Raw genomic sequence first — 13,391 nt, forward strand, 5'->3', positions numbered from 1 at the left:
TATTTTTTTTATCTACGTACGGGAAACCACTACAGTGCAAGTGTACTTTTTTTTTTGAGTTGCAGTGCAAGTGTACTTGTACATTCTAGTAGTATGTAGCTAGCCCACCTATATATATGTACCCCTTGGGAGTAATCCCTGTCAAAAGCACCGGAAGGAGCACACTAGCTAGTACACTACTGCTTCAACAAAAGAGAACAAGCACGTACAGCACTCTGTCTGGATCTTTAGTTGGAGAAATAGTGAAAGTTGGAGATGGACTTGGGTGACCACTTCGAACGTTCCGGGCCGACGCATTTGATGGCAAGAACGATTGACTGGTATGTACACGTACGCGTGGCTCGATGGTATATGCGTAACTACCTATATATATGTACTTGTGGTGTGCATTTTCCGTGTATTAATTGGTGGATTAGAGGTCTACTTCCTCCGTTCCTAAATATAAGTCTTTGTAGAGATTCCACTGTGAACCACATACGGATGTATATAGATGCATTTGAAGTGTAGATTCATTCATTTTGCTTCGTATGTAGTCCAGCTGGTGGAATCCCTACAAAGACTTATATTTAGGAACGAAGGGAGTATATATGCATGCATGGTGCACGAGGTGTAATGCACCGCATGGGTTCATAGGAAGTGACGAAGTGTATACGTACGTTGCATAAGGAGACAGAGTCATGCATGCATGCAGGCCAATATAAATGCCGTAACTCAAGCAGAATACGTGATCAGCAGTAACTTAAGTTTAGTTTTTTCTTTTGGTTGCGAATAGTAACTTAAGTTTAGTTATAACCGTGTGCATCATCGTGTAATTCAAACTCGTCTAGTGTAGATCATAAAAATAATGGTCAAACATATTGTTTTCTTTTCAGCCAAATTAACGTTAACTGATCTATCTATGACTATCTTATAGGGACAAGGAGGAGCACCGCCGCTGCGTCGCCGCTAGCCTTGTCAACAGCACGTACGTCATGGAGAAGGACCGACGCCGATGGAGCAGGGCGCAACTCGCGCCGGCATGGTGGACGAGCTTTCACTTTCACTTGGAGCACACGCGCCTACTTGAGGACGAACATTCCATCTTTGGTGCTATTTACAGGCACGTGCCGCCGCCGCCGGGGCAGCATCATCCCTCCGCTCCACACTACATCGTCGCCTTCAGGGGCACCATGCTGCGGCACATGGTGGATGACATGCACCTTAACGTACAGATCATGACCAACACCGTGCATGACTCCATCCGCTCGCAGCGCGCTCACGCGGCGGTCCGCAACCTCCTCGCGGCCGTCGACAGCCGATACATCGTCTGGCTCGCAGGCCACTCTCAGGGTGCGTCGCTGGCGCTGGAGGTTGGGCGGGACCTAATGCGAAACGGCCGGCGCAACCTCCCGACCTTTCTCTTCAATCCGCCGCATGTATCGTTGGCGCCAGTCATCAACTTGACGCATTCGGCGGCGGACGACAAGAGGGAGCTGTACGTCTTGAGCAACCTCGTCAAGGCTGAGCTCGGGAAGGTCCTCCCTCCCCACCGGAAGCGCATGGAGCAGCTGTTCGAGCAGCTGTCCTCGTGGGCACCCAAGCTGTACGTGCACGAGAAGGACTTCATCTGCCAGGGCTTCATCGACTACTTCGAGCAGAGGGAGCAGCTGGAGAGGCGCTTCCGCGGCGCTGCCAGGTTTGCAACGGTACTCTCCTACCGTGACATGCTCATTCACCTGCTCGGCGTGGACAAGGAGCCGAGACCGCACCTCCTGCCATCAGCAACGTTGTGGAAGAACTCGACCGGTTGCCGCCTTCGATCGCACCGTCTCAAGCTATGGTGGAAACCGGACAGTGAACTTAGGTTGACCCAAAGGCGTCACACATATTAAGTGGATCTGGAGTGAGTATTACCGCCTTATCTGCCATAGTATATTAAGGTTATCTATGGATAATGGCATACTCCCTCCGATCAATATTAATTGTTGCCGTATCAGATATGCCTAGACATGTTTTAATGCTAGATACATCCAATTCGACAACTATTGATATGGATGCCAGGAAGTAGTAAAATAAGAAATCTGGACCCACGTACACTACAAGTACCGTGGAGTGTGATGTAGTATTGTTATGTGTGCTATATATTTCTCAATTACGGGAGGAATTTATTTTCGTATTAATAGTGGGCCGGATATATACTGGAATATTCAAGTGATAGATTAGAGCAAGGATAATAGGAGAGCCCATGCTGGCTATAAAGTTATGTCATGTCACTGGTAGTTATCATAAAGCCAAGCCATATAACAGGATAGCCATAGGCTGGCTGTTTAGTTGCCTTTATTAAAGATTTCATTTCATTACTAGTCTTGTATGCTGGGATTGGGTGGAAAAGGCAAACATTGGCTTAGACTACTCATATTGGGGAATAATTTCGACTAGTAACATGCATATGTTACTAGTCTATGTTACTGCCTCGAGAATGGGGAGTAACATATACGTGGTGTCAGTTATGGTGTCATGCAACACTTTATTTATTAGCTTATAGACTCATCTTATCTTGGCATGTGTGATGTTACTCATAGTATGAGTAACTAGCTATGTTGTTCAATTTATCTCTCTTCTCATTAAATCATTGCCACATAAGCAAATTTGCTGGGTTGGACCTTAAGTTACTGCTGAAGTTACTCTCACTGTGGGTAGTCTTAGAGCTAGCAGTTCGGGCCGCAAGCCAGGTCCCGCGCCTCGTAACATGTGTGGAGCCGGGTGGTTGCCGGAGAGCCAGCTCATCTCTCTCTCTCTCTCTCTCTCTCTCTCTCTCTCGCTCTCCCTCTCTCTCTCTGCTTCATGCTCGATCTGGACGCTGACAAGTTCTGGTCTTTCTCTCGGAGATTTCTGCTGATTGGCGCATGACATCACTGGATAACTAGATCAGAATCGATCCGGTCGTGCACTCCTTTATCTTCGTCCAGTGAGATTTCATAAGGGTGTGGTGCGAAGTTTTGCTTTCTTATCGGTGTCATGGGACTGTTGGGGAACGTAGTAATAATTCAAAAATATTCCTACGTGTCACCAAGATCAATCTAGGAGATGCTAGCAACGAGAGAGAGGGAGTGCATCTTCATACCCTTGAAGATCGCTAAGCGGAAGCATTATAAGAACACTGTTGATGGAGTCGTACTCGCGGCGATTCAAATCGCGGAAGATCCGATCCAAGCGCCGAACGGACGGCGCCTCTGCGTTCAACACACGTACAGCCCGGGGATGTCTCATCCTTCTTGATCCAGCAAGGGGGAAGGAGAAGTTGAGCAAGAACTCTGGCAGCACGACGACGTGGTGATGGAGCTCGTGGTTCTCCAGCAGAGCTTCGCCAAGCTCAACGGAGGAGGAGGAGGTCTACAAGGGGGGAGGGTTGCGCCAGGGGCTGAGGTGAGGCTGCCCTCCCACCCCCATCTATTTATAGGGTGAAGGGGAGAGGGGCCGGCCCCCCTAGATGCATCTAGGGGGGGCGGCCAAAGGGGGGAGACTTGCCCCCCCAAGCAGGTGGGAGGCGCCCCCACCCCCTAAGGTTTCCAACCCTAGGCGCCTTGGGCCCTTGGGGGGCGCACTGGCCCACTAGGGGGCTGGTTCCAACCCATATTCAGCCCACTTGCCCCCCAAGGTAGGTGGCCCCACCCGGTGGACCCCCGGACACCTTTCGGTGGTCCCGGTACAATACCGATAACCCCAAAACCTTCTAGTGACTGAAACTAGACTTCCCATATATAAATCTTCACCTCCGGACCATTCCGGAACTCCTCGTGACATTCGGGATCTCATCCGGGACTCTGAACAACTTTTGGTAACCACATACAATTTCCCATTACAACTCTAGCATCACCGAACCTTAAGCGTGTAGACCCTACGGGTTCGGGAACCATGCAGACATGACCGAGACATCTCTCCGACCAATAACCAATAGCGGGATCTGGATACCCATATTGGCTCCCACATGTTCCACTATGATCTCATCGGATGAACCACGATGTCGGGGATTCAATCAATCCCGTATACAATTCCATTTTTCCATCGGTATGTTACTTGCCCGAGATTCGATCGTCGGTATCCCCGTACCTCATTCAATCTCGTTACCGGCAAGTCTCTTTACTCGTTCCGTAAAGCATGATCCCGTGGCTAACTCCTTAGACACATTGAGCTCATTATTATGATGCATTACCGAGTGGGCCCAGAGATACCTCTCCGTCATACGGAGTGACAAATCCCAGTCTCGATTCGTGCCAACCCAACAGACACTTTTGGAGATACCTGTAGTGCACCTTTACGGTCACCCAGTTACGTTGTGACGTTCGATACACCCAAAGCATTCCTACGGAATCCAGGAGTTGCACAATCTCATGGTCTAAGGAAAGATACTTGACATTAGAAAACCTCTAGCAAACGAACTACACAATCTTATGCTATGCTTAGAATTGTGTCTTGTCCATCACATCATTCTCCTAATGATGTGATCTCGTTATCAATGACGTCTAATGTCCGTGGTCAAGAAACCATAACCATCTATTGATCAACGAGCTAGTCAACTAGAGGCTCACTAGGGACATGTTGTGGTCTATGTATTCACACATGTATTACGGTTTCCGGTTAATACAATTATAGCATGAACAATAGACAATTATCATGAGCAAGGAAATATAATGATAACCATTTTATTATTGCCTCTAGGGCATATTTCCAACAGTCTCCCACTTGCGCTAGAGTCAAAAATCTAGTTACATTGTGATGAATTGAACACCCATAGAGTTCTGGTGCTGATCATGTTTTGCTCATGGAAGGGGTTTAGTCAACGGATCTGCGACATTCAGATCCGTCTGTACTTTACAAATATCTATGTCTCCATCTTGAATATATTCATGAATGGAGTTGAAGCGACGCTTGATGTGCTTGGTATTCTTGTGAAACCTGGACTCCTTGGCAATGGCAATAGCTCCAGTGTTGTCACAGAAGAGAGTCATCGGGCTCGACGCATTGGGAATCACTCCTAGGTCGGTGATAAACTCCTTCATCCAGACTCCTTCCCGTGCTGCTTCTGAAGAAGCTATGTACTCCGCTTCACATGTAGACCCCGCCACGATGCTTTGCTTGCAACTGCACCAACTGACTGCCCCGCCATTCAAAATATACATGTATCCGGTTTGTGACTTGGAGTCATCCAGATCTGTGTCAAAGCTAGCATCGATATAATCCTTTACGACGAGCTCTTCGGCACCTCCATAAACGAGAAACATATCCTTAGTCCTTTTCAGGTACTTCAGGATATTCTTGACCATTGTCCAGTGTTCCATACCAGGATCACTTTGGTACCTCCACCAAACTTATGGCAAGGTTCACATCAGGTCTGGTACATAGCATGGCATACATAATAGAGCCGACGACCGAGGCATAGGGGATGACACTCATCTTTTCTCTTTCTGCTGCCGAGGTTGGGCGTTGAGCTGTGCTCAATCTCACACCTTGCAATACAGGCAAGAACCCCTTCTTGGACTGACCCATATTGAAATTCTTCAATATCTTGTCAAGGTATGTGCTTTGTGAAAGACCAATGAGGCGTCTCGATCTATCTCTATAGATCTTGATACCTAGTATGTAAGCAGCTTCTCCAAGGTCCTTCATAGCACACTTATTCAAGTAGGCCTTTATGCTTTCCAAAAGTTCTATATCATTTCCCATCAATAGTATGTCATCCACATATAATATGAGAAAAGCTACAGAGCTCCCACTCACTTTCTTGTAAATACAGGCTTCTCCATAAATCTGCATAAACCCAAACGCTTTGATCATTTCATCAAAGCGAATGTTCCAACTCCGAGATGCTTGCACCAGCCCATAGATGCAGTGCTGGAGCTTGCATACCTTGTTAGGATTCTTAGGATCGAGAAAACCTTCCGGCTGCATCATATACAATTCTTCCTTAAGGAAACCGTTAAGGAATGCCATTTTGACGTTCATTTGCCAGATCTCATAATCATCGAATGCAGCAATTGCTAACATGATTCGAACGGACTTCAGCTTTGCTACGGGTGAGAAGGTCTCATCATAGTCAACTCCTTGAACTTGTCGATAACCCTCAGCGACAAGCCGAGCCTTATAGATGGTCACATTACCATCCGCGTCAGTCTTCTTCTTAAAGATCCACTTATTTTCTATGGCTCGCCGATCATCGGGAAAATCCACCAAAGTCCATACTTTGTTCTCATACATGGATTGTCTTGGGTTTCATGGTTTCAAGCTATTTTTTGGAATCCGGGCCTGCCATCGCTTCTTCATAGTTCGAAGGTTCCCCGTTGTCTAACAACATGATTTCCAGGACAAGGTTGCCATACCATTCTAGTGTGGAACGTGTCCTCGTGGACCTATAAAGTTCAGTAGCAACTTGATCCGAGGTTTCATGATCATCATCATTAAATTCCTCTCTAGTCGGTGCAGGCCCCACAGAAACATCTTCCTGAGCTGCGCTACTTTCCGGTTCAAAAGGGGTTACCTCATCAAGTTCTTCTTTCCTCCCACTTACTTCTTTCGAGAGAAACTCTTTCTCCAAAAAGGATCCATTCTTGGCAACAAAGATCTTGCCCTCGGATCTGTGGTAGAAGGTATACCCAATAGTTTCCTTAGCGCATCCTATGAAGATGCATTTTTCTGATTTGGGTTCGAGCTTTTTAGGTTGAAGTTTCTTGACATAAGCATCGCATCCCCAAACTTTCAGAAACTACAACTTAGGTTTCTTCCCAAACCATAAATCATACGGTGTCGTCTCAACAGATTTAGACGCTACCCTATTTAAAGTGAATGCGGCAGTCTCTAAAGCATAACCCCAAAATGATAGTGGTAGATCGGTAAGAGAAATCATAGATCGCACCATATCCAATAGAGTGCGATTACGATGTACGGACACACCATTTCGCTGAGGTGTTCCATGCGGCGTGAGTAGTCAAAAAATTCCACATTTTTTTAAGTGTGTGCCAAACGTGTGACTCAAATATTCTCCTCCACGGTTTGATCATAAGAACTTTATTTTCCTGTCACGTTGATTCTCTACCTCGCTCTGAAATTCCTTGAACTTTTCAAAGGTCTCAGACTTGTGTTTCATTAAGTAGACATACCTATATCTACTTAAGTCATCAATGAGGGTGAGAACATAACAATAGCCACCGCGAGCCTCAACGCTCATTGGACCACATACATCAGTATGTATTATTTCCATCAAGTTGGTTGCGCGCTCCATTGTTCCGAAGAACAGAGTCTTGGTCATTTTTCCCATGAAGCATGGTTCGCATGTGTCAAATGATTCATAATCAAGAGACACCAAAAATCCATCTGCATGGAGTTTCTTCATGCGTTTGACACCAATGTGACCAAGGTGGTAGTGCCATAAGCATGTGGGACTATCATTATCAACCTTACATCTTTTGACATTCACACTATGAATATGTGTAACATCATGTTCGACATTCAATAAAAAGAAACCATGGACCAGTGGGGCATGACCATAAAACATATCTCTCATATAAATAGAATAACCATTATTCTCGGATTTAAATGGCACTACTAGGGAGAACCTTATACATAGAATCTTAGCAGCAGCGCGGTTCAGGGGGATGCTCTACTGCTAATTAGCAGCAGCGCGTGTAAAAACAAGCGCTACTGCTACTGACTTAGCAATAGCGCGGCTCGGCGGAACCACGTTGCTACTAAAATCGACCGACAGTTCCCGCCAACCTAGATTTAGCGGTAGCCTGGTGTCAACAAGCCGCTGCTGATAAAGTCATAGTAATAGCATGCTTTTTTTGGGACGCGCTACTGCTAATTGTCACTATTTTTGAAACTGACCAGATGGCGGGACCCACTTAGCAGTAGCGTGTGAGGCGTAAGCGCACTGCTGCTACGTTAATAGCAGTAGCGCAGTTTATGACCAGCGCTACTGCTAAGCCCAGCATATACCACATTTTCCCCTCGCCCTCGCCCTCCCCCATCCTCTTTTCCTCACTTTCCCCTACCTCCCACCTCCTCTCTCCCTCACTTTGCTTCTTCCTCGCTACTTCTCCTCCCCATTACTCTCCTTCTTCTACCTACCTTTCTCTCTCTTTATTACTCCTAGATAACTTACACCACCTCCATTAATGCATCTCCTTTCTCTTTTTCCTCTCCCTCCACTAGATAAAGTCATCTCCTTCCCAACTAGCTTGGTATATCTACCCATTTAATGAAGTGAGCTATGCACCTCCCTAACTAGATCTAGCCATCTCAAGAAGTAAGCTATGTGAACTTTTGATCATTCCCTAGGTGTGTGGTGACACCGATCGACATCATCATCACCGTGCTCGATCTCAAGATAGGTGATTAGCAATTTGTGCTTTTGCAAGAATGGAAATATGTGTATGTGTGTGATATGACATAATCGCGTGATATGATGGAAATTGTATGTGTGGCTTGAGTTGCTGCTGAATTGTGCTTGAGTTGCCTATGTTTTGGCGAAATGTCGATTTATTTCTGTTTTGGTGAATTTCGGGCAAACTCTATATGTCCTATTTTTAGGGAAGGTCATGCCAAATTTGTGTATGACTTTGATGCATGCATGCATTTTTATAATCAATTTGTTTATTATTACCATGCAGGTATTCATGATGGACCGTGGAATGATGGTGGACAGGTGGTTGCGGTCGGCGGTGCAGGACAAGAAAGAAAATAACCTGACAGAGGTTTTATGCCCGTGTGGACGATGCAAAGGAATAATTTGGCTCGACCCCTATGACGATGGTCGTGTTGAAGCGCACCTGCTCATGACTGGTTTCATGGATGGCTATACTCGGTGGATAATTGAAGATGAGGATGATGATGTTGAGGACTCCGACGGGGCAGGCAATGACGACACGGGGCAAGACGAAGAGATGATCGATAATGGTGGTGGGAAAGAGGCCGTACATAGCGGCGGAGAAGTGGATGGACATGGCGGAGGAGAAGGGGTCGGACATGCCGGAGAAGAAGGGGCCAGACATGGCGGTGGAGAGAACGTGTACTCCACGTTGCAGAGTTCGTCGGTACTAAGTTCAATCATGCGGGACCCTCATGTTCAAGCATTGCTTCGCAAGGAGACGAGTACTAAGAGAGCTGCTTCTAGAGAGGAGGCTAAGCTCCAGCAACTGGTGGTAGACTCGAACACTCCATTGTATGATGGTTGTAATCCTGAGGTGGCCCGCTTGAGTTTCATGCTCCAACTCCTGAAGACAAAGGATAAAAACAAATGGACCGACACTAGCCTCGATGATCATCTCAAGTACCTAAAGGATGTTCTTCCCGCGAGGAATCTATGTCCTACTAGTGTGGATGAGGCCAAGAAGATCGTGTGCCCTCTTGATCTGTTGCACGTTAGATACCATGCATGCATCAATGATTGCATAATTTATCGGAAGGAGCATACGTAAAAAACAAGCTGTCCGGTGTGCAATGCTTCGTGATACAAGAAGGCCGGGAAGAAATCTCCCCAGAAAGTTGTATGGTACTTACCGATCACTCCCCGTCTCCAGCGGTATTTTGTAGATCCCAAGGAAGCAAAGTTCATGTGCTGACACACATAGAGGAAGAAGCCTAACGGTGGAGATGATCCGAAGCTAAGACACGTCAAGGATGGAAGCCAGTGGAGAGCGTTGAACAGCTTCTATCGGTATTTCAAATGTGATGCAAGGAACATCGTGCTTGGCGCATGTACCAATAGCATGACTCCATTTGGCAACCCGTACTCCATGGAAAAGTAAAACTCACAATGAGGGGCTCAATTATTCTTAAACGAACAAGAAGGGAAAGAAGTTCACTCAAAAACAAAAACGTCAACGTTGAGGAGTCGTACGTTATCGGTCAAATGATGTAATATACATGTTCCTATTTTATGTACACACTTGGCCATTATGCATTGGTCAAATGATGTAATATACATGTTCCTATTTTGTATACATACTTAACCGTCAAATGATGCAATATATATCGCCTTAGTTATATACATTGTATCACCATCCCTTCGTTCACTGCTCTCGGAGAAAAGGAAAAGAAAATAAAAGAAAAGGGACAGAAAATAAAGGAAAAGAAAATAGAAGAAACAAACAGGAAAACTGTTACAGGTACTGGCTATAGCAGTAGCGCTTTCTGCAGAAAAACGCTATCGCTATCTGTAATAGCAGTAGCGCTTTCTGACAAAAATGCTATAGCTATCTGTAATAGTAGTAGCGCGGTCCGTGCAAAAGCGCTATAGCTAACTTAGCTATAGCGCTTTTGTCCGGAACGCGCTATTGCTACCTTGACTTAACCCCCAAAATCCTCACTATCTCTGCTTCTTCCCACCTCAGCTTTTTCCCCAAATCCCAACTCTCTCTTTTCCCGTGTCATCGATGCCGGAGCCCTCGACCCCGGCGCTCGCCTCCGACCCCGGCACTCGGTTCCATCCCGACGCTCGCCCCCAACCCCGGCGCTCGCCCCCGTCTCCCCCGACCCCGGCGACCCTCAGTGTCATGCCGTCTCCCCCGACCCTGCCTCGCCCCGCTGCCGCACCATCTCCCCTGACCCCATCTCTCTCTCTCTGCCCTCTGTAAGCCCTCTCCCCTCCCCTCTTCTCTGCTATTTAGTGCTAGTTAGTATGAAATAGTATGAACCCTAGACTATTTTTTAGTGTAAGAAAAAACAGAATTTATTATATAGGTTTCTTACATTTTTTAGTTAAAGAAATTGTTGTTATTTAAATTTTATAGTGCTAGTTAGTTAACTAGAATTAGTATGAAACCTATGATAGATTAGTTAAAGCAATTGTTGCTATTTAAAAAAACAGAATTTGAAGTGGACATATTAGTTCTATATTTTAAAGAAACGTGACTTCTTGCATTTTTCTTCAAGTTCTATATTTTTCTTCCTTTTATATGCAAATTTGAAGTGGACATGTGATATGTGGACATGTGATTTGGACATGTCATATTTGGAATTTGGACAGGTCATTTGGACATGTTGTAAATGATCCGAGTGGCCTATGTTTCGTTGGAATGTTGATTTTCTGTTTCGGTGAATTTCAAGTGCTCAATATGTCCACTTTTTAACAAAGCTCATGCCGAAAGTTTCCGTGAATTTTGGCATGAATTGTGCTAGAAAGTAGGCATATCGAGTGCCGGGAGTTGCTGGGAACCACATTCTGGCAAACATAGATCTTTTTTATGTCAATTCTCATTTTTTATAGTTTTAGAATTAAACGAGGAGACTTAATTATAGGAAACATGTCAAACAACGAAGAAACTGCGCCTTCTGACCAAGATACAGACGAGATGGATTATGAGGGTGAACAAGAGTACCTTGACTTTATGTCTGCTAAACACAGTCAAGGATTGCAGGTCGTCCTCGATGATGGTACTGATGGCGACATCGACACCGACGGCGCCGACACTGATGGCGGTGCCAAGACCAGCGGGGAAGGTACCGGCGGGGAAGATACCGGTGCAGAAGCCACTACCGGAGAGAAGAAGTAGAAGAAGCAGAGGATACGAAAACCTAACAAACTTGGCATCGGACGACTGGTGATCACAAAGATGGCACCTGGCAAGTTTGAGCCATTAGAGCCGGAAGAACCTCACAAGTGATATGGGAACCAAGTAGGATGCATCCTACCGGAGTGCGCGAGCATCAACGACAATGACTTAAGGAGTAAAGAACATTTCAGGCAGTTTCTCCTGATGAAGATGCACAAGGGATTCAAGTTCCCCCACCGGGATGATAGCATAGAGCAACCGTGGGATGATCCGAAGGTGAAATTGATTAACAATTACGCCATGGGCATGTTCAGCAATGATTTGGCCTCTTGGAAAGGGAGGGTGAACTCGAGCTATTGAGGCTGAGGAACCCCTGTCCAAGATTCTGGAGGAAAATCTGACACTTACGGAAGAGGAGTTCAAAAAGTTCAAGGACACTTGCGCTACCGAGGCAGCCAAGGCTAAGGCTGCAAAATTCAAGAGCCTTCAGCAAAGCAACACGGGGAAGCATCGCCTCGGAAGCTGTGGCTACCTTGGCAAAAGGCCCATATGGGCTAAGGAGGATGCGGAACATGAAGCCGCGGGCTCCCAGACCCCTTGGCGAAGTTCACCAACCCCTTGGAGCATGACCTCATTGAAGGAAATACGCCGTAGAGGAAATAATAAAGTTATTATTTATTTCCTTATTTCATGATAAATGTTTATTATTCATGCTAGAATTGTATTAACCGGAAACTTAATACATGTGTGAATACATAGACAAAACATATTGTCCCTAATATGCCTCTACTTGACTAGCTCGTTAATCAAAGATGGTTATGTTTCCTAACCATAGACATGTGTTGATATTTGATGAACGGGATTACATCATTAGGAGAATGATGTGATGGACATGACCCATCTGTTAGCTTTGCATTATGATCGTTACAGTTTCATTGCTACTACTTTCTTCATCACTTATACATGTTCCTCAGACTATGAGATTATGCAACTCCCGAATACCGGAGGAACACCTTGTGTGCCATCAAACGTCACAACGTAAATGGGTGATTATAAAGATGCTCTACAGCTGTCTCCGAAGGTGATTTGTTGGGTTCGCATAGATTGAGATTAGGATTTGTCACTCTGTGTTTCAGAGAGGTATCTCTGGGCCCTCTCGGTAATTCTCATCATTATAAGCCTTGCAAGCAATGTGACTAATGAGTTAGTTGCGGGATGAAGCATTATGGAACAAGTAAAGATGCTTGCCGGTAACGAGATTGAACTAGGTATGATGATACCGGCGATCGAATCTCGGGCAAGTAACATACCGATGACAAAGGGAACAATGCATGTTGTTATGCGGTTTGACAGATAAAGATATTCGTAGAATATGTAGGAACCAATATGAGCATCCAGGTTCCGCTATTTCTTATTGACAGGAGATGTGTCTCGGTTATGTCTACATAGTTCTCGAACCCGTAGGGTCCGCACACTTAACATTCGATGACTATTGGTATTGTGAGTTTATGTGATTTGATGTACCGAAGGTTGTTCGGAATCCAGGATGACATCACGGACATGACGAAGAGTCTCGAAATGGTTGAGACATAAAGATCGATATATTGGAAGGCTATATTCGGACATCGGAAAGGTTCCGAGTGATTCAAGTATTTTTTGGAGTACCGGGGAGTTACGGGAATTCACCGGGAGAAGTAATTGGCCTTATTGGGCCATGCGGGAAAGGAGGAGGCAGGCCAAAAGTGAGGTCCCCCCCCCCATGGGTCCGAATTGGACTAGGGGAAGGGGGCGGCATCCCCCTTGCCCATTCCTACTCCCTCTCTCTTTCCTTCTCTCCTACTCCTAAAAGGGAAAGGATTCCTA

The 13,391-nt window shown here is 45.8% G+C and overlaps 1 protein-coding gene across 1 annotated transcript; it reads left to right on the forward strand.

Moving 5' to 3' along the window:
* Nucleotides 1–255: 255 nt before the first annotated feature.
* On the forward strand, nucleotides 256–1,871 carry LOC119310431 (GDSL esterase/lipase At4g10955-like). The gene is made up of 2 exons (XM_037586190.1): nucleotides 256–320; nucleotides 914–1,871. Exons 1-2 carry the CDS (start codon nucleotides 256–258, stop codon nucleotides 1,869–1,871), a joined length of 1,023 nt encoding a protein of 340 aa, XP_037442087.1.
* Nucleotides 1,872–13,391: the final 11,520 nt, after the last annotated feature.

This window comes from Triticum dicoccoides, chromosome 5B, assembly GCF_002162155.2.
Source record: "Triticum dicoccoides isolate Atlit2015 ecotype Zavitan chromosome 5B, WEW_v2.0, whole genome shotgun sequence".
Lineage (NCBI taxonomy): Eukaryota > Viridiplantae > Streptophyta > Magnoliopsida > Poales > Poaceae > Triticum > Triticum dicoccoides.